General features: G+C 40.4%; 1 protein-coding gene across 5 annotated transcripts in view; it reads left to right on the top strand.

The window, feature by feature from the left end:
• LOC140482369 (zinc finger E-box-binding homeobox 2-like) overlaps window positions 1-23367 on the top strand; it is a 147937-nt gene that overhangs the window by 31389 nt on the left and 93181 nt on the right. For 3 of the 5 annotated variants that reach the window (XM_072579745.1, XM_072579742.1, XM_072579743.1), the window contains exon 3: window positions 5838-5870. The exons of the other annotated variants lie outside the window; for them this stretch is intronic. In XM_072579745.1, the coding sequence (XP_072435846.1) occupies window positions 5838-5870 (33 nt within the window). The remainder of the gene's footprint in view (window positions 1-5837; window positions 5871-23367) is intronic. 5 annotated transcript variants of the gene reach the window in all.

The following is a 23367-nucleotide window of genomic DNA, read 5'->3' as shown; positions in this document are numbered from 1 at the left end:
TGCCCACCACCAAGGTCAGGCTCACTGGTCTATAGTTCCCTGGCTTGTCCTTACCATCCTTCTTAAATAGTGGCACCACGTTTGCCAACCTCCAGTCTTCCGGCACCTCACCTGTGACTATCAATGATATAAATATCTCAGCAAGAGGCCCAGCAATCACTTCTCTAGCTTCCCACAGAGTTCGAGGGTACACCTAATTAGGTCCTGGGGATTTATCCACCTTTGTGCGTTTCATGACATGCAGCACTTCCTCCTCTGTAATATGGACATTTTGCAAGGTGTCACCATCTATTTCCCTACAGTCTATATCTTCCATATCCTTTTCCATAGTAAATACTGATGCAAAGTACTCGTTTAGCACCTCCCCCATTTTCTGCAGCTCCACACAAAGGCCGCCTAGCTGATCTTTGAGGGGCCCTGTTTTCTCCCTAGTTACCCTTTTGTCCTTAACGTATTTGTAAAAATCCTTTGGATTCTCTTTAATTCTGTTTGCCAAAGCTATCTCATGTCCCCTTTTTGCCCTCCTGATTTCCCTCTTAAGTTTACTCTTACTGCCTTCATACTCTTCTAAAGATTCACTCGATCTATCCTATCTATACCTTACATACGCTTCCTTCTTTTTCTTAACCAAACCCTCAATTTCTTTCGTCATCCAGCATTCCCTATACCTACCAGCCTTTCCTTTCACCCTAACAGGAATATACTTTCTCTGGATTCTCGTTATCTCACTTCTGAAGGCTTCCCATTTTCCAGCCATACCTTTACCTGCACACATCTGCCCCCAATCAGTTTTTGAAAGTTCTTGCCTAATACCGTCAAAATTGGCCTTTCTCCAATTTAGAACTTCAAATTTTAGATCTGGTCTATCCTTTTCCATCACTATTTTAAATCTAATAGAATTATGGTCGCTGACCCCAAAGTACTCTCCCACTGACACGCCCAAACTTTCCTCATAGCTGATATCCTCCAAACCAGCCAACAACCTGGTAAACCATTTCTGAATCCTTTCCAAAGCCTCCGCAATTTTGTCGCGTGGCAACCAGAACAGTACATAATATTCCAAATGTGGCCTAACTAAATTTCTATACAGTTGCCACATGACTTGCCAATTTTTATAGTCTATGCACTGACCAATGATGCTTTATGCCTTCTTGACCACATTATCCACTTGTGTTACCACTTTCAGGGAACTGTGGACCTGTACACCTAGATCCCTCTGTATGTTGCTGCTACTAAGGGTTCTGCCATATACTGACTACTTTTGTCCTGCATTAGATCTTCTAAAATTACCTTGCATTTGGCTGGCTTACATTCCGTCTGACATTTCTCTGCCCAAGTCTCCAGCCTATCCATACCCTGCTGTATCCGCTGGCAATGCTCCTTACTATTTGCTGCTCCCCCAATCTTATTGTCATCCATAAACATACTCATCAGGCCACCTACATGCTCCTCCTAATCATATGAGAAACAACAGGGGTCCCAGCACTGATCTCTGAAAAACAACTCTGTCACAGATCTCTTGTCTAAAAGACATCCTTTCACGCCTACTCTCTGTCTTCTATGATTAAGTCTATTCTATATCCATCTTACCAGCTCACTGTGAATCCCATGTGATGTCACCTTAGTATCGGCCTGCCGTGAGCGACCTCATCAAAAGTTTTGTCAAAGGCATTGTCCATATAAACAACAACTTCCACCCTACCATCATCACTTTTGTGGGACATCACCTTTCTCCAACAAACCCATGCTGCATTTTGCTAATAAATCCATATTTTTCCAAATGTATGTAAATTCTATCCCAAAGAATCTTCTCCCTCTGACAGAAGACTCACCGATTTATAATTTCTAGGATTATTCCTGTTGCCCTTCTTAAACAAAGGAACAACCACAGAAATCCCTAGTCTTTTGGGACCTTTTGTGTGGCTAAGGTGGATACAAAAATGTCATACTAGGCCACAGCAATTTCCTCACCTGCCTCCTGGTATAGATCCCAACTAGAGACTTGTCTACCTTAATGCTTTTTCAAAACATCCAACACCTCCTCCTTTTGTATATTGACATGCCCCAGGATATCAATATACTTCTCCCGAGACTCACCATCCACCTTATCCTTCTCCTTTGTGAATACCAATGCAATGTATTCATTAACGACCTCACCCACTTCCTCTGGCTCCATGTATAAATTAACAAGGTAAAAACAATGACTGCAGATGCTGAAAACCAAATACTGGATTAGTGGTGCTGGAAGAGCACAGCAGTTCAGGCAGCATCCAACGAGCAGCGAAATCGACGTTTCGGGCAAAAGCCCTTCATCAGGAATACTGATGAAGGGCTTTTGCCCGAAACGTCGATTTCGCTGCTTGTTGGATGCTGCCTGAACTGCTGTGCTCTTCCAGCACCACTAATCCAGTATCCATGTATAAATTACCTTCTTTGTCCTTGAGTGGACCTACCCTTTCCCTAGCAACACCCTTACTCCTCTTATGTGTATAAAATACCTTGCAGTAAGTCTTTCTTGCTGTAATGTAACACATATTTGAAACATAGCAATGTCTGCTCCATTATGGTACTGATTACTGTACCATGGGCAATGTCCATAATAACATAACTAGGCCTACTCTACAATAGGTGTCACCTAGCATTAAGGCCACTGTCTACTTTCACATTTCATTCTCACCATGTCAACAAAGAAAGTTGCATTTTTGGACCTGGAAAATGTGATAGCAATAAAACAGTTTTTCAATATGACTATCTCACATTCTTCTCAGATTATCTTTACACCTCTTTAGGTTCCTCTTCTCCAGTATGAGATGTTATCCCATTAATAACTCCACCCTATTACCCTAAACACTATTAACCAGCAGTTTCAACAATAGTCAGCATTCCAATTATAATCATAAATTGATATGTTAATATTAGCCCTTGGACAATGCCAATGTTTGAAAGAAAGTCAATTTGAGCAGACATCGATCTAGGGTTTTTATTAGCAACCTTAATAAAATATAATGCTCAGCTCTTTGAAAGATTGCAATCGAAGAAGTGTAAAGCAAGGAGTTAAACAGAATGCGGACACAATGGGCTGAAATCTTACGAAAAGTTAGATTGAAAAGATATTGCTTTGCATGCCTTCGCTAAAGGTTTCAATGTATCTCCATGGCCTCTAATCGAAAGGCTGACCCAATAATGCCAAGTATAATGACTTCTAATATACCAAACAACTGAATTTCTTTGGAATGCAAACTCATTATGCGTCTCTAAAAGGAAGGGGTTAGCAGGATTTTGGAGTTCTTTGCAAAAGGCAGTAAAAGGCCCTGTACTTTAACTGAAACGTGCTCAATAGCAACATAGCACAGGCGGCACAGTGGTTAGTACTGTTGCCTCACAGCACCAGAGACCTGGGTTCAATTCCTGCCCCTGACAACTAACTGTGTAGAGTTTACACATTCTCTGCGTGGGTTTCCTCTGGGTGCTCTGGTTTCCTCCTACAGTCCAAAAGAAAATGTGCAGGTTAGGTGAATTGGCCATGCTAAATTGCCTGTAGTGTTAGGTGTAGGGGTTGCGCTTTGGTGGGTCGGGGTGGACTTGTTGGGCTGAAGGGCCTGTTTCTACACTGTAAGTAAGCTTTTAAAAAAAAGCAAGGTCTTCCAAGTTAAGGAAGATGCCTGTTCCAGCTCCTCTAGCCCCAGGTGCAGAATCCCAGACAGAAGCTGCTTTGAGGTCCTTCATTTTAATCATGGGGAGAGTGTTAAATGTAAAGGGTGGGTTGAGGTTTCTTACAAGCAGATTGATCTCTTCCAGGAGTTGCTATACCAACACAAAGAAAGTGTTGGTTTCATGATCAACAATAATAATATTCTTTTATACTTTTCTCAAGTCTACATGTATGGTTCACATTTTACATCAGTGATTCAGGTCAAATCTTTCTGTGCTTTCTGGCTGTTGTGAGGTTCAGAACTCCTTGGGAGCTAAAGCAGAGCTCTGTTAAGGATTATCAAAAGACAAGAGCTTTCTTCTTCAGCTATTCAGGCTTGTGAAACAACTCCACGGAAATGTGACAGTTGATGAGTCCCTGGGAGTCACTGTGTTTCTTTGAAGAAAAAAAAAGCAAAATCGTCAGGAGTTCCCACTTTGTAATGTTGTAGATACCTGTGCGTCTGAGAACGATGAACAGCATGTTTGGTGGTGACTCAATCTGGTCCCATACATTAAGGATGAATTTGGCTGGGATCTAGAGGGTTTATAGGGCAGACCAGATCAGACTTACACAGCCAGGCAGACATTACACCATTTTTCCCTCCCTCTCTGTGTTTAAGGAAGGGGGTGAGAGAGGGAGAAGACTGCAAAGTGTGATTAAGGATTGCAGATTGATAGGTTTTGGTTTTTTTTTTGGGGGGGGGGAAAGGGGTTGTTAAAATGTGTGGCGACACTTTGAAATAAGACATGTCAGTACTGATGGGATGCGAGCGTCCATTTGAGCTGCTTTGCCAAAAGATGTGAGGGCTGTGCAAGTTGTGGGGTTCGGGTGGAAGGCAGAGAGCAAAAAGAAACTGAAAAAAATATATAAAGCAGGGGAAAAAAACGGATGGGGTGGGGGGAGTCTGCATTGTGGGACTGAGACGGGGCAGCTTCAGTGGTCTTGGATCCCTTTCATCAATGGTGGAAATTACACACTCCCTCACGGATACATGATAATTATACATTGCTGCACACAGGAACTTGACAACGCTCCAGAAATGTGACAGAAAGATGCCCAGGCACCAAACACAACAGCTTTTTACTTTTTTTTTGTTAGGTGGGAGCGGAAGAGAGAGAAGCCTTTGCACTAGTCGGGCGGTGAAAGGGGAGGGTCGGCTGGTTATTGTGCGGGCCTTTGAATTCATCCTATTCCTTGTTTACCTCGCTGGGCGCAGTGATATGATTTGTGCAATATGAGGTCGCAACATGTTACTGGGGACGACAATTTGCTGATTCAAGAGGGCGATTGTGTCTGGTGCCAGTCAGTCGCAATTAGGAAAGGCATCAGGGAGGCCTGAAGGAGCTGCAGTGTCTTGGGCCCAGCTTCATAGAAATCAGCTCACCTGAAACTAATTGTCACAACAGAGTCCGTATGTAAATGAGCCCCGGGGTTAGCGTGGGAAAAGGAAAACTGTCGCAAAGATAGGTGACCTGCTGGGCAGGGGGTCCGTTCAGGGGAATTCTTTGTTTGAGGAGTAAAAATTGTTTCTCTTTGTTTAAATCCTGGAATGAAAAGTAGAAGGGGAAGAAGAATCATAGAAAATCTAGTGGTTTGCTCAGAGCATTTGTATCACAGCCAAAACAAGACAAAAATGCAATGGACTTTACTTTTTTCTCTCGTTTCTTTTACTCTCTGTTTACTTGCTGCTGATAACAGGATGAAACGTTATGTTGCACGGTATTTTTTCAGCCTCCTTGTTCTTACTCCTTACTCCTTACTCCTTACACCACAAACTTGCACGCACCCCACTTTGAGGAAAGTGTTTACAATTTTTGTAAGCTGTCTTTCAAAAGCTTCAACAGCCAAGCAGATTATTTCTGATGCATCTCATACTTCAGAAGATATTATTTTAACACAGTGTCATATTGTTAAATGAAGAATGTGCCCAGCTTTTTTTTTCAGTTCTTCAGAAAGTTAAGAGTAGCCAAACATGGTATTGTTTGGTAAAGTTGTCCTCTTTGACAATGGTAATATATTGATGAACAAACGGAGGAGTCAGTACGAAATAAAGATTCTACATAAAAAGCTCTGATTTTATACACAATGTCAGCCAGCTCATTCCCCATGTTGATTTACATGCCATTTTTTTTCTCTCTCCCAGAGTCTGGGCAACTAGCAGGTGCTTCGATTGAAGGTTAGTCGGCCACAGCTGATCAGCAAATTTAACCCTAGGTTTTGTGCTGTGTTCATGTATAGCTTGGTGTTTGTATGCTTGTATGTTTATGTGGCTCTGTGTGCACTTGTGAATTTACACATTCGTCTGTATGTTTGTGTGTGTGCTTGCATGTAAGTTTGTGCATTTCTGTATCTGTGTGTATGCAAATATATGTTTCTGTCTTCATGTTTATGGGTGTTTGTGTTTCAGCATGTGTGTGTGTGTATGCATGCTTGTTTCTATATGAATGTGTGTGTGTGTGTGAGATGCAGTGTGTGTGTAAGTATATGTGTTTTGGTAGCCAGCAGTTTTAAGAACGTTTCTAATGGCTGTAAGATAATTGTTAATTCTTACTGACAAGTCCCTGCCTCCCCATATCAAGTGGAGAAGGTAGGGTTTGGGGTAGAGTAGGGGTTGGGGAAGTTATTGTGGGTTGATATTTTTCATCAAAGCTAAGAATAAATAAAAGGTATGCATTTAATCCTACTGCTGACTGTATTAAGGTTTTGAATTCATTGCCATCTGTGGGTTGATCAAACATAATAATACCTCCTTGCATAAATTTTAATAATGTTTTCTCTGACTTTCATATAAGGGGTATGTTGGGAAATAGTGTATGAAAGTAATTTCATTTGAAAAACTGTGAAATGGGTACACAGGGAGTTGTGTCCTATATATGCAATAAATTAGACTGAAACAGAGCTATGATATCAAATCGCCCCTGTCAGATTAGAGTTCACAAGTGGCAGTCTGACACCATTTGTAAACTAGAAGCTGTTGCTAGTGTCAATGTTCCAGTTCTGTATCCCAACCATTTCCCCATTTTATATTTTTTTTCCCCGTCACTGTCTTTCCCTCCCTGCTCCCTTCATCTTAACTAAGTTTGGCAAAATAAGTGACTCTTCTGCAGCAGCTAGGAAGCATTCTGCCGCCAACTCATCAAACTTTAATCGTAACTGCATCTTAGTTTTTGAATAAAGAACACTTAAAAAATTTAGATGCAAATTATTTTGCATTATTCATGCTCTCGGTGTCCTTGTAGATTTAAACACTTCTGAGGCCACCTTGATTCCAGTAATTACCTAGGCACTTGCTACTCTGTCATGAATAAGGTATTTCATACAAGCAAAGTATGTGCCCGATGAGCTTTTAAAGTCGCTTTACACTGAACTTGTGTATTGCTTGGTGTGCATGAGTAAGTGTAACATGAATTGTGATCTGTCTCAGGTGGTAAGAGGCTGTGTCTGGAAATGATGTGATAGAGGCTGAGGTCTTCTTGCACATGGTCATTTTCTTATTGCAAGAACTTAAGAAAAATAGTCAACATTTGCAGTCAATCACTGTAACTACACATTGGTGCAATTAATATTTAATTATTTTAATAATGTTGTGTGGCTCGCTTGTATAGTTTAACACATTAACCATTCTTTTCTGTCATTTAGAACATTAGTTCACGTTTTCATTTACTGAGGCTGGTAATGCCTTTTTTATTATTGTATAAAATGGATGCTTCTCTTTGGATACTGCTCATAGTTTCTTGTTCTGGATTCCAAATCAGCATTTGTTAAGTGATCACTTTGTCCATACTTCAGTTTAATAAAATGTTTGGAAAAAAATTAAGCAACTTGACAAAATATAAGTTCAATGGAACAGTTTGAAATTATTTATTTGTGTGTTTAAAACTCATTTTACTGTAGTAAGAGGTAGAATCATGTTTCTGTCACAACATAGAAATAACATTTTAATACCTGTCCTTCTAATTATACACACAGTGTATTGCGCTGTACACTTTCTACAGTTCTAATTTTCTTCTATAGATTCTCCCATTTAGTTTTTGAAACCGATGTCATGGTTTTATTATCCTTTCCCTCCTACTGTCACTTTTAAAATTTATTTTACGAAAACTGTTAATAGCTGTGTACAGTTTAATTATTATTTTCTTACCACACAGTCAGATCCAAGTGTTCACAGCTCTCTCTAAGCAAAAAGACCTCCATGAAATGACAGAAGCAATCTGCAGCAAATGTCGTTCCACTGTGTTTTGTATTGAGGCGGGATGGTTTTGGAAACACATTGGTATGAAAGTGGTCCTATAACCTTGGTGTCAAATGACCCATGCTTTGAGTTTGTATTGGCTGCAGTGTGACTCCAATCTATGATAACCATCTTACTGGGACTGAACCCTGAACTGTGAATGTTATTTTCATGATTTTATCACTTTTTTTCTTTTCTATGATTGGAAGAACGGAAATGCTGATTACGTGGTGCTGTTGTGTGTGCACAATGTGAGGAAGTGGAAGAGCCAGATAGTGTTTATTCATTATGAAAATCCTGAGCAATTTTATAGTCTTCAAATATCTTGAAGTGTCAAGTAGTCTCCCGAGTTATGTAACTTTCACCAATATCACCATGATAGTTGAAGATTGGATCGTAAAGTCCATAGGAATTCATATCTCCATATAAAACCTTACTTAACAGTATTGCCTTTATTGTTTTGAGCTGTATTTAAATGTAGACAAGCTAAAAATTGTTTCCTCTTACTCCAATTATCATAGAATTGGTCTATGTTGCATTAGTGACTGAGAGGGGAAGTTTTGTATCTCAAACTAGCTGCTGTGCAATTGACCATTTTGTGATGGCAACTGGAAAATTATAGCTGGCTCTTTCATCACAGGAACTCTGAAAAACTAAATCTCGCTAATACACAATATTTATAGCTTTCACCAGAGAGAGTTGACTTGGTACATGTTCAATAAATCTGCCCACTCTCGAACTGTCAGGAATATTGAGTTTTGGAACTGAAGAAAATGAGACAAATAGGAAAGAATTGAAGTTTCGTATTTGCATGTTAAACTCTTCAGTTGAAATATTAGGGACATTGGCAATAGTTTTGGGTGCTTTCAGCAGCTTTGGAACTCCGAAATACCATTCTCTTTGCATGGCACATGAGTAGAGTGAATTGGGCCAGATAGTCTAATGCTGAGGTGTTGATGGGGATGTAGTGAATGTCCATTGGAAGCACCCAGAACAAGTATATCATAATGGCACTTTAGATACAATACTGATTTGATGCCAGGATGAAATTTCAGCATTCCAGCCTCTTAAACTTTTGCAGAGCTAAATATGTGTTAAGCAGTTGGAAGGACAAATACCATCGCTCCCTCTGCCTCACCCCTGCACTATCACTGGGGATCATTAACTACTTACAAGTTAATTGCTGGTTGATTTCTTTTGACTGTTGTTATGATCTGACAAATGTTTGGTGCTTTCTATAATTGATTCAACTTTCAAAAGATTTGCAGTGTATCAGGTGTTCAGGATTTTTGTACAAACCAGTCACTTCCAAGGTTGAGTGCAAGAAGAAGCATTTTTCTTATAATATAGCATGACTGGGAGAGTGGGAAGAGGGCATGCAGAGCAGAACAAGAGTCTAGGAAGAAAATTGGAGTAGGAAGAAGGGAAAGAAGGGCTCTCTCCAGTAGATCACATCTGGGTTGTGCTACTTCAGTGGCTGCAGCATGGCTAATGCACTCCACAGTGATTGAGCCTACATGTGCAAATGGAACCTGTCCCCACTGCCATGATGGAGTGAATGGGATAGAAGGTCTACATAAACCCCTGTGCCAGTGTGCTGGATTCTTCCATGTTCTATATTGCCAGAAACGTTCTTCCAAACAAACCTAACATCTTGCACAGTTTTGTATATCCATAAGTCTCCTTTTGTACTTACCCATCACTGTTTTCATTTGAGCCCTTTCCATTGAAGGAGATAGCACTTGCATTCTCTTTTCCTCCTGCTCTGTCTGCAAGCCACTCATATCCAGCAAATCAGTAAGTGCAGATGCCACCTCTAATCTATCCTCAATGATTATGCATGACATCACTGTCTGAGTTGATGACTGCGAGTATAAAAGTCAATATTGCTGCTATTTGTGTTTATCACTACTCTCTTGGTGTTCTTCCACTGCATGTCCAAGGTTGGAACTTTTCAGCATTGGAAATTAGAAGGTGACATGTTTGAAATTGTGGTGTGCAGAGAGCGGGAGAAGTAAGGGGTCATATTTTCACCATTGTTAATCAGCTGACAGTATTAGATGAAGATGCAACAGGATGTGAGAAGCCTGCGGATTCCATCATCTTTGATGGATTCACCCCCAGAGCAATGGCTGTTGCAATACAGCCAACCTGGCCTCTTCCTAGGGATGAGGCTTAGGAAATGAAAACCCACCTAGCTACATTCAATAAGTTGCTGATGCCTTTGCTTGTACATCACTTGTCATTCAAAAGGTGAGAGTGTGTCATTGAGTATTTTGTAATCCATTTTTCTAATGTGGCTGCGATGATTGAGTCATTGGCATTGTGTACAACTTGTAAATGTGCACGTGAGATTTGCGTGGAAAGGTGAAGAGACACAAGAACATTATTGAGAGAGGTTGTCGGTAAATGAGCATTGTGTGTGTAGTGATTTGAGCATTGGCTGTGGCTCCAATTGCAGCTTGAAGATAGGAGAACTGAAGATGCATTCACTGACCTTGACTACATGTGAGAGGTCATTAAATTTCTTGCAACACTGCATCCAGGTCCTGGGGGGCTTGATTCCTGGCATTGAGCTTTATGGTTATTTACACTTATTACTTTTTGATTGTGAATCTGGAAGGCCTCCTTTCCTCCACCTCCCTGAAGATACAAAACATTTCTCTTCCTTTCTATACCCTCCAAAGCAGCATCTAAAGACCTTAGAGATTTTGCTATCCTTTGTTGTGCTAGTTCTCATCCTTTGCAAGGTCGCAACTCAGCACCTGATTCAGTCACAATGCACCTCCACTTTGAGAGATGTAAGCTAGCTTTAATTGATTCCATCCACTCATGATATTGACCCATTACTGATACAAGCAGTCATGGTTAGTACTGCCCAAACACAGAGATCATTCAAGTGACAGGCAGCATGAGGTTGCTGGGCTATTTAAATTGCAATTGACTAGCACAGGTTAATTGAGCATCATAACTTAATGCCCATGTTTAGTGCTGAAAGTTTTGCCCCTTTTTTTGTGTTGCTGTTAGGTAGTTTTATCTGATAGCATTAATCTTCCAACTATAGTTGAAGCTGTACTTCAGCAATTGCTTTGCAATGGTGCATCTACATCTGGCCTCTTATTTGTTACTTAATGTATGTTGTTAAATTTAACACATTGAGGTTAAACTCTGTTAGTAATAGGCCTTATTAATATACATCTTAGTTTTGTCATTAGCTATTTTGAGTAAGATATAATTCAATGAAGTTGAGCTTTATAAGAACACTATGGAAACAGATCGCTCAGAAATATCGCAAAATGTTTCACATACAACAACTACTCTGTTGTTCTGTTAGTAACTGTAACAACAGTTTTATACACACCAGAGTCCCACAAACAACAGTAAGATGGATGAAAAGATAATCTGCTTTCTGGTTCTGTTGTTTCTGGTTGACCAAAACACTGAGTTAACTTGCTACTTTTCTTTAAATAGTAACTTGAAGTGCCTACCTGAACCGATAAATGGACCACCATAATTGGTGGAGGGGTCGTGTGGGGCAGAGTTGAGATGGAGTTAGTTTTACATTGCATTCATGATAAGCAAGGAGTAGGGTGATGCTAAGCCTTCTTTTTGAAACCTGAAAGAGCAATACTGCATGCACAAGGAGAAAGTGAGGACTGCAGATGCTGGATCAGAGTGTAAAGTGTGGTGTTGAAAAACCACAGCAGGTCAGGCAGCATCTGTGGAGCAGGAGAATCGACCTTTTGGTTATAAGCCCTTCATTAGACCTGTTGAAAATAAATCCTGATGAAGGGCTTACGCCCAAAACATCAGTTCTCCTGCTCCTCAGATCATGCCTGACCTGCTGTGGTTTTCCAGTGGCACACTTTTTGATACTACTGGCAGAAGGAAATTAAACAGTTTAAAAAGAAAAGAAAAGATTCCCTGTTTAAAAATAAGGGTTGCCCATTTAAACAAAGTGATTAGGCAAAAGATTTTCTCAAAGAGCCAGTCATGAACTAATAGTTAAAGAAATTAATCCTGAATAAAATATCTATTTCTGAGGCAGAAAATATATTCCAATTATATCTTGGTTTTAAGGTATACAATACAAGGACCATTTTACAATCTCAGAGATGATCATATGAGAGCTTCAAATAATTCAAGAAAATAAAATCAAGTTTGTAAATGGTTATTGGCACATGAAATGATTTATTTCTAACAAGCTACTTTCAATTTGAACACGTATGGATTATTTTTCGAGATAAACATTTGGAAGCAAAAAGGCAAAATCCCAAGGAGAGAAGACTAGTGAGGTGCTTGCATGATCCTTGGAGATGATCCTACAAAAAATCTAGGATATCAAGATAATGTTGCAATCTATGGGATTGAGTTATGACTGTGTCCTTTTTTTCTTAATGAAGGCGGACTATTAAATTTTCTTAATTTAGTGGACTAAATTGTGTTGGCATGCAAAATAAATGTATAAGATCAGCAATGACCCCAAGAGAATTGAGGTACTGTTGAAACTACAAAGTTCAGAACAACTGTTACAATATTTTTTCAAAATCCTTTCTTATTTTGATGCTTGCGATATGGCTGTTGCTAATGTTGGAATATGCATTTAAATACAGCAATTGCTAAAAATGATGAATGAGAAATAACTCTGGAGCAACGGAGTATGACACTGACCTTCAGTTTCAACCATTCTGCAATGGTTCTGGCATGATATTCACTTGTCTCAAACTTTGAATTGACACTTCTGAAAATTCAACAGTGGCTGTTGACTGATTATGGGAATTTGGATTGAAACTTAAAAATGATCTTTGAAGTTTCAAATATATTTCTATTCACTGCATAAATGTAAGATTGACACGAACCAATCCAATAAGGAATTCAGGAAAATACCTCTTACTCAGAAAATGGGGAGAACATGAAACCTGCTGCCACTTGGGATGGTTAAGGTGAACAGCACAAAGATATTTAAGGGGGAATCTGTATAGATACATGAGAGAAAAAAGAATGTTGAAAAACTGATTGTATTAGAAGGCATAAACTAGGAGGATTCTGGATTAGTGGTGCTGGAAGAGCATAGCAGTTCAGGCAGCATCCAAGGAGCAGCGAAATTGATGTTTCGGGCAAAAGCTCTTCATCAGGAATAAAGACAGAGAGCCTGAGGCGTGGAGAGATAAGCTAGAGGAGGGTGGGGGTAGGGAGAAAGTAGCATAGAGTACAATGGGTGAGTGGGGGAGGGGATGAAGGTGATAGGTCAGGGAGGAGAGGGTGGAGTGGATAGGTGGAAAAGGAGATAGGCAGGTAGGACAAGTCCGGACAAGTCATGGGGACAGTGCTGAGCTGGAAGTTTGGGACTAGGGTGAGGTGGGGGAAGGGGAAATGACGAAACTGTTGAAGTCCACGTTGATGCCCTGGGGTTGAAGTGTTCCAAGGCGGAAGATGAGGCGTTCTTCCTCCAGGCGTCTGGTGGTGAGGGAGCGGCGGTGAAGGAGGCCCAGGACCTCCATGTCCTCGGCAGAGTGGGAGGGGGAGTTGAAATGTTGGGCCACTGGGCGGTGTACCTGTGCTGGAAAGCATTTACCCCATCATAGTCCTGTTGGGCGGAAGGGCCTGTACCTGTGCTGGAAAGCATTAACCCCATCATAGTCCTGATGGGTGGAAGGGCCTGTACCTGTGCTGTTAAGCGTTAACCCCATCATAACAAGTATTAACCCTATGAAGCATTGACCCAGTCATAGTCCTATTGGGTGAAAGGGCTTGTTCCTATGCAGTAAAGTTTGGACAGTATTTAAAACAAAAATCTTCTGAAAATACAACACAAGGTAACACCAAGGATAGCGGACATAGTTGACTTTGCGCTGATAGAACTCAGAGCCGGGTCATAATAATAAAGTGATGAGCTTAATATTTTGGTCTCAGTGCAAAACCAACTTGCAGATTTGTTGAATTGCTAACTCTACCTAGATATAAGCAAGGAGGTTCCATCACATGACTCCTTGCCGCCAAATGGCGTGCCCGGACAAACAACCACTTCTTGTTATCTCCAATAACTTTATAACACCTAAATGAAAATTTTCAAAGAAAGAAAACTCTTAAGGCCCCTATGATTTTCCTCCAAAGCTGCACACAACACTGTCTAGGAGATTAATACTTAATTCTTGGCGATTCCAAAACAAGTAAGTGCAGTGCTGGAAAAGCACAGCAGGTCAGGCAGCATCTGAGGAGCAGGTGAATCAATGTTTTGGACATAAGCCCTTCAATCAGGAATCTTCATCAGCTCCTGATGAAGAGTTTATGCCCGAAATGTCGATTCTCCTGCTCCTCGGATGCTGCCTTACCTGCTGTGCTTTTCCAGCACTACACTCTCGACTCTGATCTCCAGCATCCACAGTCCTCACTTTCTCCTAGATTCCATAACAAACCTAGCTGTGTAATAAAGACATTCTATCCATTTAGATGTTTCGATATGTAATGGACGGGGAGGAATTATAAGGTGCTAAAATATCACGGAAAGACAGACTCCTGAGAAAAGCACAAAAATAAAACGTCACCATTTCAGATGTTCGACCCTTACTGAGCTTCTAGCTTGTAAAAACCTTCTAACTAGTTTTAATACAATATAAAGGTTTAGGATTTTGAATTACTGTAATGCACAGTTTTGTTCTCTGCATACGTTGGAAAGTTAATTTTGTCCTTAATGATATGAGAAAGCACAGGTTTATGACTGATGAATTAGGAGCCTTCTTTTAAAGAACATGGCATTGGGCTACTTGTACAAATGAACAGAAATTGAACAGAAATCATAAGGTTTTTCTTTAATGCCCAGATGAGCTGGATCGTAGCCTAAATATTTTGATAAGCTTCCACTCTTCAAAGCACATCTGCGATATTGACTGAATGTGAGGTTTTTTTAAGTGAAGCAGGCAAAGTTTTTTTTCTCTTAACATCAGGACAAGGGTCCACAATCCATCATACCCTGCAGGCAGTGCACAGCTACCGGAGATGCCAGCCGGAGATCAGTAGTTCCACAGACTCGACAGTGAAATCCAAGACGATTTATAACAACTAGGTAACAGCTTTGGCTCCGGCAGAACATTAAGTGGAACTTCATGCTGAGGGGGAGAGAGAGTTAGATAGAGAGAGGCTGGGATGTGACTGACAGAGAAACTTAAGTGTTTCTGCCATTCTTTGATACTACCCTCTTGCTCGCACTCTCCATCCCAGCCACATTCACACATTCCTGCCTTCATAGTCTCATCAGGAGCCTGATAAGGTAGATGCACTCCGTTCACCTCCCCTGTCCATAGAATGACAATGCCAGGAATGTCTGCAATGTGTTCTATTTTTGTCGCACCTATGTGTGGCCATCCATCTGGTCTTAATCAATCAGTCTCATCCCAAAGCTTTGTTGAACTACCAGCTGAAATAATATACTACTTCATCAGGATACTGCCTGAAGGATGGCGGCTGTGCAAATCCCTAGCTAGTGCATGTTAATTGTGGTTACATATCTGTGAACCTAGGAGCTAACAGGGAATTAGGGGAAAAGAAGGATTTATGTGATAGTTGCACTTTAAAAAAAAAAGCTTGTGTTCACTTTTTCATTGGCGAGGCAGCTCCATAAGAAAGGGTGTTTGAATGACAATCACCACCTCAACGCCTTTTTGTGTGTCGATGTGAGTGTTCTTTTCAGGATAGGACTTTTTCCTGCTGCCTAGGTAACTGCCTGGGTAGGTTGGAATATCTGGAGTTGTGATTGAGGGTCCTGACACAATCTTTGTTGTAATGAGGTGTTTGATGCACATTCACTTCTACTCTTAAAACTAGTTCGCCTCACCATCCACTCCCCCCACCTCCCAAACCCACTGCCGTCTCTTAAATAATGCCTCCTGCAAAGAAAACAACTTTGCTCAGTTTTTGCTCAGAATTAAGTATTCGTAACACCTTCAGGACTGAGAGCACATTTGAATGTGAAACATAATTCTTATCACAGAATACTTTGCGAATGCTATTTTACTTGAACCTGACAATGCATGTTTCAGGGAGGGTGAGTACATAAGTGTGCTTCACTGGTCTGTTCGTGAATCTGTATATTAAGTGTGCAGGCGTGAAGAGTGTAGTATGCAAAAGTATGTGGAAGTAAATATACGGTGTGTATAAGGCAGAGAGTCTGTGTTTGTGTGTGAGAAAGATGTAAAATTGCATGTAAGAATGCATGAATGTGACTAAATTACATTTGCTTTTTCTCCAAATTTTATTTTAATTCAGATCAGACCCCTTATAACATTTACCAGAGTTTGGAGATTGCTGTGTGGAATGTAATATTAAAAGATTTTGGGGGGATAGAGAAGGCTTATTCCTGTATTACATAATTATATGAAAGGCATATTGTAAAAAGACCTATGTCACCCCCACCTATTCAATTATCACTTCTCTTGAAGGTGCTAACTCATACTGCTGTTAGCTTCTGCAACTGGTAGGTATCCACCAGGGTCTTGCCCAAGTGGCAATTCTTCAAGCGTGAGGCTAAATGGTGAAAACTTGTAAAATCATTCAAACATTTTGGGGTAGGGAGAAGTCTCAGGTTGGGAGGTGTTGTGTGGGTACAGAGAAATTACGTCCAGCTAAGCACTTTCACACTTTATGCCAGGAGTCATTGGACACTGAACAGGAGTTTAACCTTGAGCTCTAGTTCAGGACTGCTGAGACCACTCGTTATACTGCAACTAAATTGGGAAAAAAATAGAATTGCTTTCAGATGGAACCATTGTTTTGAATATATAAATATCAAGCTATTTAGTGCAGCAAATTATATTTTTAAAGAAGAAACATATTTTCACGCCTTGCTCTATAATTCTGAAAGTGGAGTCCCAGATAGACAGGATAGTAAAGAAGGCATTTGGTATGCTTACCTTTGTTGGTCAGTGCATTGAGCATAGGAGTTGGGAGGTCATGTTGCGGCTGTACAGGACATAGGTTAGGCCACTTTTGGCATACTGCATGCAATTCTGGTCTCCCTTCTATAGGAAGCATGTTGTGAAACTTGAAAGAGTTCAAAAAAGATTTACAAGGATGTTGCCAGGGTTGCAGGAATTGAGTTTTAGGGAAGCTGAATAGCTGGTGCTATTTTCCCTGGACAGTCAAAGTCTGAGGGCTGACTTGATCGGGATTTATATAATCATGAGGGGCATGGATAGGGTAAATACACAGTCTTTTCCCCAGGGTGAGGGAGTTCAAAATTAGAGGGCATAGGTTTAAGGTGAGAGGGGAAAGGTTTGAAATGGACCTAAGGGTCAACGTTTTCACAGAGAGGGTGGTGCATGTACAGAACTAGCTGCCAAAGGAAGTGGTGGAGGGTGGTACAATTACACATTTGAAAAGCATCTGGTTGGATATATGTATAGGAATGGGCCAAATGCTAGCAAATGAGACTAGATTAATTTAGGATAACCGAAGGGTCTGTTTCCATGCTGTACAGCTCAATGACTTTATACAACTATGCTTCTCTGTTGCCTTTCAATTGCTTCTTGCTATCTATGATTACATGACTGTAATAATCAGTCTTGGCTTCACTTGACATCACAAATGTGGACTGCTGCCCACAAACCACTGTCTCCATCCATGATGTCACCTGAGGATGAACTGTAGACAGAATGTCTGCTGCTTGACTGGCTCAAACTAGTGTTTTGTGACAGTGAGAAACTAGGGTAGCAAGAGGTAAGTGAGAGACGGAGTGACACCAGTAAATGTACAGGTGTCTCATTTTTGAGGACTATAGGGTAAGTCATTCAAATATCATTCCTTATTAACAAACTATTTCTCAAGATTTTCTTTTTAAACATGTTTCTAAGAAGCAGGCAGCACTTTGCCGTGCAACCTAAGTGGTAGTGACAAGCTAGTCAGTATAATTCAGCATGTGTCCATTATCTTGTGTGGGCGATCAAAGTAAAACTGCTGGTAGCATCACACACTCACCACCAGTTCCTGACAGAAAGTTATTCCAGACAGGCTTGATTAACTGTAATTCTATATATATTTTTTCTCCTTTAATTATGCACACCCCAGATTGAAAGTGCAGGTCATTGTATACTATGTATACATTGTTAAAAATCACACAACACCAGGTTATCACCTGACGAAAAAGTGTCGCTCCAAAAGCTAGTGTGCTTCCAATTAAACCTGTTGGACTATAACCTGGTGTTGTGTGATTTTTAACTTTGTACACCCCAGTCCAACACTGGCCTCTCCAAATTATGTATACATTATATACTATTCGAATGAGTTACTTTACTGATCATGCATGTTTGACTTAGCCTTCTGTTTGTTATGTTCACCTCCAATGGGGAAAATTTTAAGTTGAGAAGTACATTCAGGATAATTCATAGTGTTGCAAAGCTGTAAATAATACAAATATACATGGAATTCTGATTCTGTTGACAAATCACAAGAACTGGTTAGTCAAAAGTCCTGAGATTTGTTATTGCTATGAAACTCATGCCAAAATATATTTGCTGGTTTTCATAACATATAAACCTTTTATTTAAACTTGCCTGGTTTGAGACTTCACAGGTAGCAGAATAGTGCAGTGATTAGCTTAATCATCTAACTCACAGACGTAAATGATGCTCTTTGGTGTACTATGTGTCAAAAAGCCACAGCACCAATGTTGCACCAGGTCAGCAAAGCTGCTGTAAGATTGCACTGTCAATAACATTTACTATTTTTCCTGAGTGTGCTCCCTCTTTTTGGTCACAGTCTCCTTGAGCAGTGGGCATCACTCCTATAGTTTGTCCAGGTAGCATACTTGAGTGTGAGCAGATTGCCCAATGTTGCACAAGGGGAACAGGCATTGCTGGACTGTAACTAAAAGTTGATACTTTCACATCCGCCCCTCATCACAGCATTATAACAACAAGATTTATCTCTCCAGCTCCTTTACCTTCGCTAATTTCCCAACATTAGAAACACCAAGACTAATTTATCAGTTCTATTACTGTCCCACTCAAGATCAACTGTTAAACCACAAATTGGAGATGGAACTTGGGTCTTTTTTATATTGCATTCATCAGTTTTATTCAAAGTCATTGGCTTTATCAACTGAAAGACATTGAATTACATGGTGCTTCAGAGTAGTGTGCCATCTTGAGTATTACAGCATTAGTAGCTGACTCTGGTTTCTGTCAACATTTGGTTCTACTCTAAAATTTTAGAGCGTAAAATGCTCTTTCATTTTTATTTAGTTCACCATAACAATAAAATCTCACAAGTGCGATATATGTACTCTGCCTGATTTAAGAGCGAAACAGGATTATGAATGGCAGTACCACTCTCAAAATACAACCTTTTCATCAGGGAATATTAGCACTGTACATAATTCAATCTCTCTCCCTTGTGAATAAGTACTCAAGTTACATGGCAAGTGGTCCATTCTTTTTTTCTCTCAATTTGGCTGCATTTAGAGGCAAAGAAAGATTTCATGGTTAGAGTCAACGCCAGCTATTGCTTGCTTTAATTCAGTAATGATTTTGTCTTTAAATGAGATGCACCTGGGTTGGACCAGAGCTAATCCAACAAAATGTGCAGAGCTGGAGAGAGAACAATGTTCCCCAACTCCTTGGAGCTGCTGACTGACAAGTAGAGTTTAATGCTTTCTTTAAAGGCCACATGTATCACCTTGCACCTGCACATGTGTGCAGAGGCATTTCTCAGCACCTCTTCAAAAGAGCAGCTTCCTTCATTGTGATGGGAGTTATTAAGCAACATTATCCCTCTGGACATTCTCTTCAAATGCCTGAACACACCTCTAACTCACTAATGTAACCAACCTGTTGATTTATTTGCAGGAAGGAATGGAAGCCAAAGTAATAAGGACAGTCTGTTGTATCTGTTGCCACATATTTGCAAGGAGAATAGGGACAGATTGAGAACAGGCAGCAGCAACCAATCATGCATTCAATGTGCTGTTGCTGACGAACAGAAGAGTGTGCCAGTCAACAAGAAACAAAATCTAGTTGTCCCGACACCTCAGTGGTGCAATGAACTGCCTGGTGTGCTACTGAACTGTACAGGACAAGGAATGCCCCGTGGTTGATCCCTGATTGGCAACGGTTGGATGTTGCAGTCAGCTTTACTGATCCTTAGAGTAGAGAACTGAAATACCGGACAGAGTTCCTGTTCCTGACTGCCAGCCAGGAACAACTACTATCCTACATTGCCTATGTGGATTGAGGGCCAGGTCAGATAAGCTGGTATTGCTGTCTGTGCTTGAATTATATCTGACTCTTTCTGTGTAGATTTGCAGATAAAGATTGCTGCTAAGTTGAAAGAGCAAGGGGCTAACCAGTGACCATACAGCAGCATAGTCTAGTGTATCCAAAATAAAGCAAAAGTATTACATGGGATTACATAGGGTATAAGCCACAAAATCTTAATCATTCCATGCCAGTGTTTTTGCCCTATGCAAATGTACTCCCATCTTTTCTTCTCTAAATCTATTATTGAAACTATCCAGCCATCTGCCTCTTATGCTTACCTAGTTTCTCTTTAAATGCATCTGTTATATACACCTCTAGTCCCCACAGTAGCAAGTTCCACATTCTCACCACTTTTGTTTGAAGAAGTCTTGGTGATTGTCTTATATTTATGGCCTGTAGTTATGTTCTCCACACAACAGGAAACATTCCCTCTATATCCATTCTATCAAAACTTCTAATGATTTTGAAGACTTTTGTGAGTCACCCTTAGCCTTTTTTTTCTTAAGAGAAAAGGTATTTAATCTGTCAATCCTTTTCTGATATGCACACCCAGACATGTCTGCTTTCAACCTTGTAAATCTTCTCCAATGACTCTATAACTATTTTATAATATGACAATCAGAACCTCACTCTAAGTGTGGTCTAACCAGCGGTTTCACATAACAGACTGACATTTCAATTCAATCTCTACAGACAGATTTACTTTCTTTATGGCTTTGCTAAAATTTGGTGCAACGTTTAGTAATGGAGAAACTTGGAAAAGAAAATGCAGTTACTTTGCAAATTCTGAATGTTAGAAGCAGAATTATGTCAATTATATCAGCAACAGCTCTAATTATGGAACACAGCTCCTTGAGAACACATTGCAGGAAGCCAGATACATTTTCAAAGACTAATGATCACAACAAATATGAACCAGGCATCTCACTGTAAACCTACATCAATACCACACACAATTGTGTGACTAGAGGCTAATTCAGACAGTAAATCAGAACATTCCAAAAAAAACTAGCACAAGAAAAGATGCACAAAGGAACAGTTGCAAAGCTTTCAACCAAGTCTCCTACCCACCATCTTCTTACCAAAGGAGAAAAAAGTTTTGGGGTTAATAATGTTGCCATGGTTGGAGGATTTGAGCTATAGGGAGAGGCTGAATAGCCTGATTCTGTTTTCCCTGGGGCATCAGAGGTTGAGTGGTGGGGGCTGGTACAATTACAACATTTTAAAGGCACCTAGAAGGGTATATGAATAGGAAGGGTTCAGAGGGATACGGGCCAATTGCTGGCAAATGGGACTAAATTAATTTTGAATATCTGGTCGGCATGGACGAGTTGGACCGAAGGGTCTGTTTCCATGCTGTACATATGTATGACCCTATGTCTCGAAAGAAGATTGTATTAGCAAAACAAGAAGACACACAAGAGAGAAAGTGTGCAATTAAGTGAATTTTAGTTTAGAAACAATTGAAAACTGATAGTGTCATAGTTCTGTTCAAAGAAAATAGCAGTTCTTGACATCACTTCACTGTAACACTTAAGTTTTCACAGTAGTATGTTGCATTACCACTGGATATATTCTCGGCCTAAAAGAAATTCAGAAATACCAACTAGGGCATTTTGTTTTTGGTTTCTTTGTGGCTGATAGAGTGGAACAGCATCTTTTTTATGTTGTTACTTTTGTAAGCAACCCATTAGCTCATACAGAATGTAAACCCTCTGATAGTCACAAAGTGACAAATAACTAAAAGTTTTCAAATGCTGGAAGATAAAAAGCAGGTCCATTGGCATCTGAGAAAGGGGAAAACATTAAAATAAAGCAGTATTTTCAGTTGCTTTGGAAAAGTCCATGACTGGCCCACAGCATGTGACGTCCTGGTTGGCAGGAAACCCTTACATAGTTGATGGGATAGGGAGCAAAAATTAAAAAGGGAGCAAAGCAGGATAGAAATTAGGAAGAACTTCCACTTAAATGCTCTTTTCATGATAGCTCTTTATAAAGCTACTGCCTCTACCACCTAGAAGGAGAAGAACAGCCAATACTGAAAGCACCATCACTAGCAAGTTTCTGTCTAACCAACTTAACATCCTTGGAAGTATATCATTTTCCTTCAATGTTGCTTCATCAAAATTATGGAATTGCCTCCCTACTAGCATTATGAGTGTGCCTACACCCCAGTCACCACTACGGTTCAAGAAGGCAACTCACCACTACTTTCTCAAGGCAATTAGGGATTGGCAACAAATGCTGGCCCAGCCAGTAATGTCCACATCCAATGAATGAATAAAAAAAACAACCTCAGCATGTTGCTGAAATAATTACAAGCCAAGGGGAACTTTTGAATCATAGTTGCTATTGTAGAGAAATGTGGCAACCAAATTGCACATAGCAAAATCCATTAAATAAAAATGTAGTAATGATCAGATCACCCTGGGTTTTCTTCCAGAATTTTGACTGAGAGATAAATATTGGCCGGGACACCGGGTATTTCACTCAGGCCCCAGGCTCTACTATATACAAAGAACATTACAGCAGAGAAACAGGCCCTTCAGTATTCCAAGCCTGCGCCGATTCATACCCTCTATTTAAATCTGCTGCCTATTTTCTAAGGATCTGTACTGCTTTGCTCCCTGTCCATTCATATATCTGTCTAGATACATCCTAAATGATGTTATTGTTCCTGCCTGTACCTCCTCCGCTGGCAATGCATTCCAGGCACTCACCACCCTCTGCATGGAGAACTTTCCATGTATATCTCCCTTAAACATTTCACCTCTCACTTTGAACTCATGACCCCAAGTAATTGAGTCCTCCACTCTGGGAAAATGTTTCTTGCTATCCACCCTGTAACACTGCTCATGATTTTGTAGGTCTCAAGGAGGTCCCCCCTCAACATCTTTCTTTCCAATGAAAATAATCTTAATCTACTCAACCTCTCCTCATAGCTAGCACCCTCCATACCAGGCAACATCCTTCTGAACCTCCTCTGCATCGTCTTCAAAGCATCCACATCCTTTTGGTAATGTGGCAACCAGAACTGTATGTAGTATTCCAAATGTGGCCAAACCAAAGTCCTATACAACTGTAACATGACCTGCCAAATCATGTACTCGATACCCCGTCCGATGAAGGAAAGCATGCCGTATGCCTTCTTGACCACTCTACTGACCAGCATTGCTACCTTCAGGAATACTGGA

The sequence above is a fragment of the Chiloscyllium punctatum genome, chromosome 10 (genome assembly GCF_047496795.1).
Source record: "Chiloscyllium punctatum isolate Juve2018m chromosome 10, sChiPun1.3, whole genome shotgun sequence".
NCBI classification, from domain to species: domain Eukaryota; kingdom Metazoa; phylum Chordata; class Chondrichthyes; order Orectolobiformes; family Hemiscylliidae; genus Chiloscyllium; species Chiloscyllium punctatum.
Note: the sequence above shows the minus strand (reverse complement) of the source record. Positions and strands in the feature narration are given on the sequence as shown.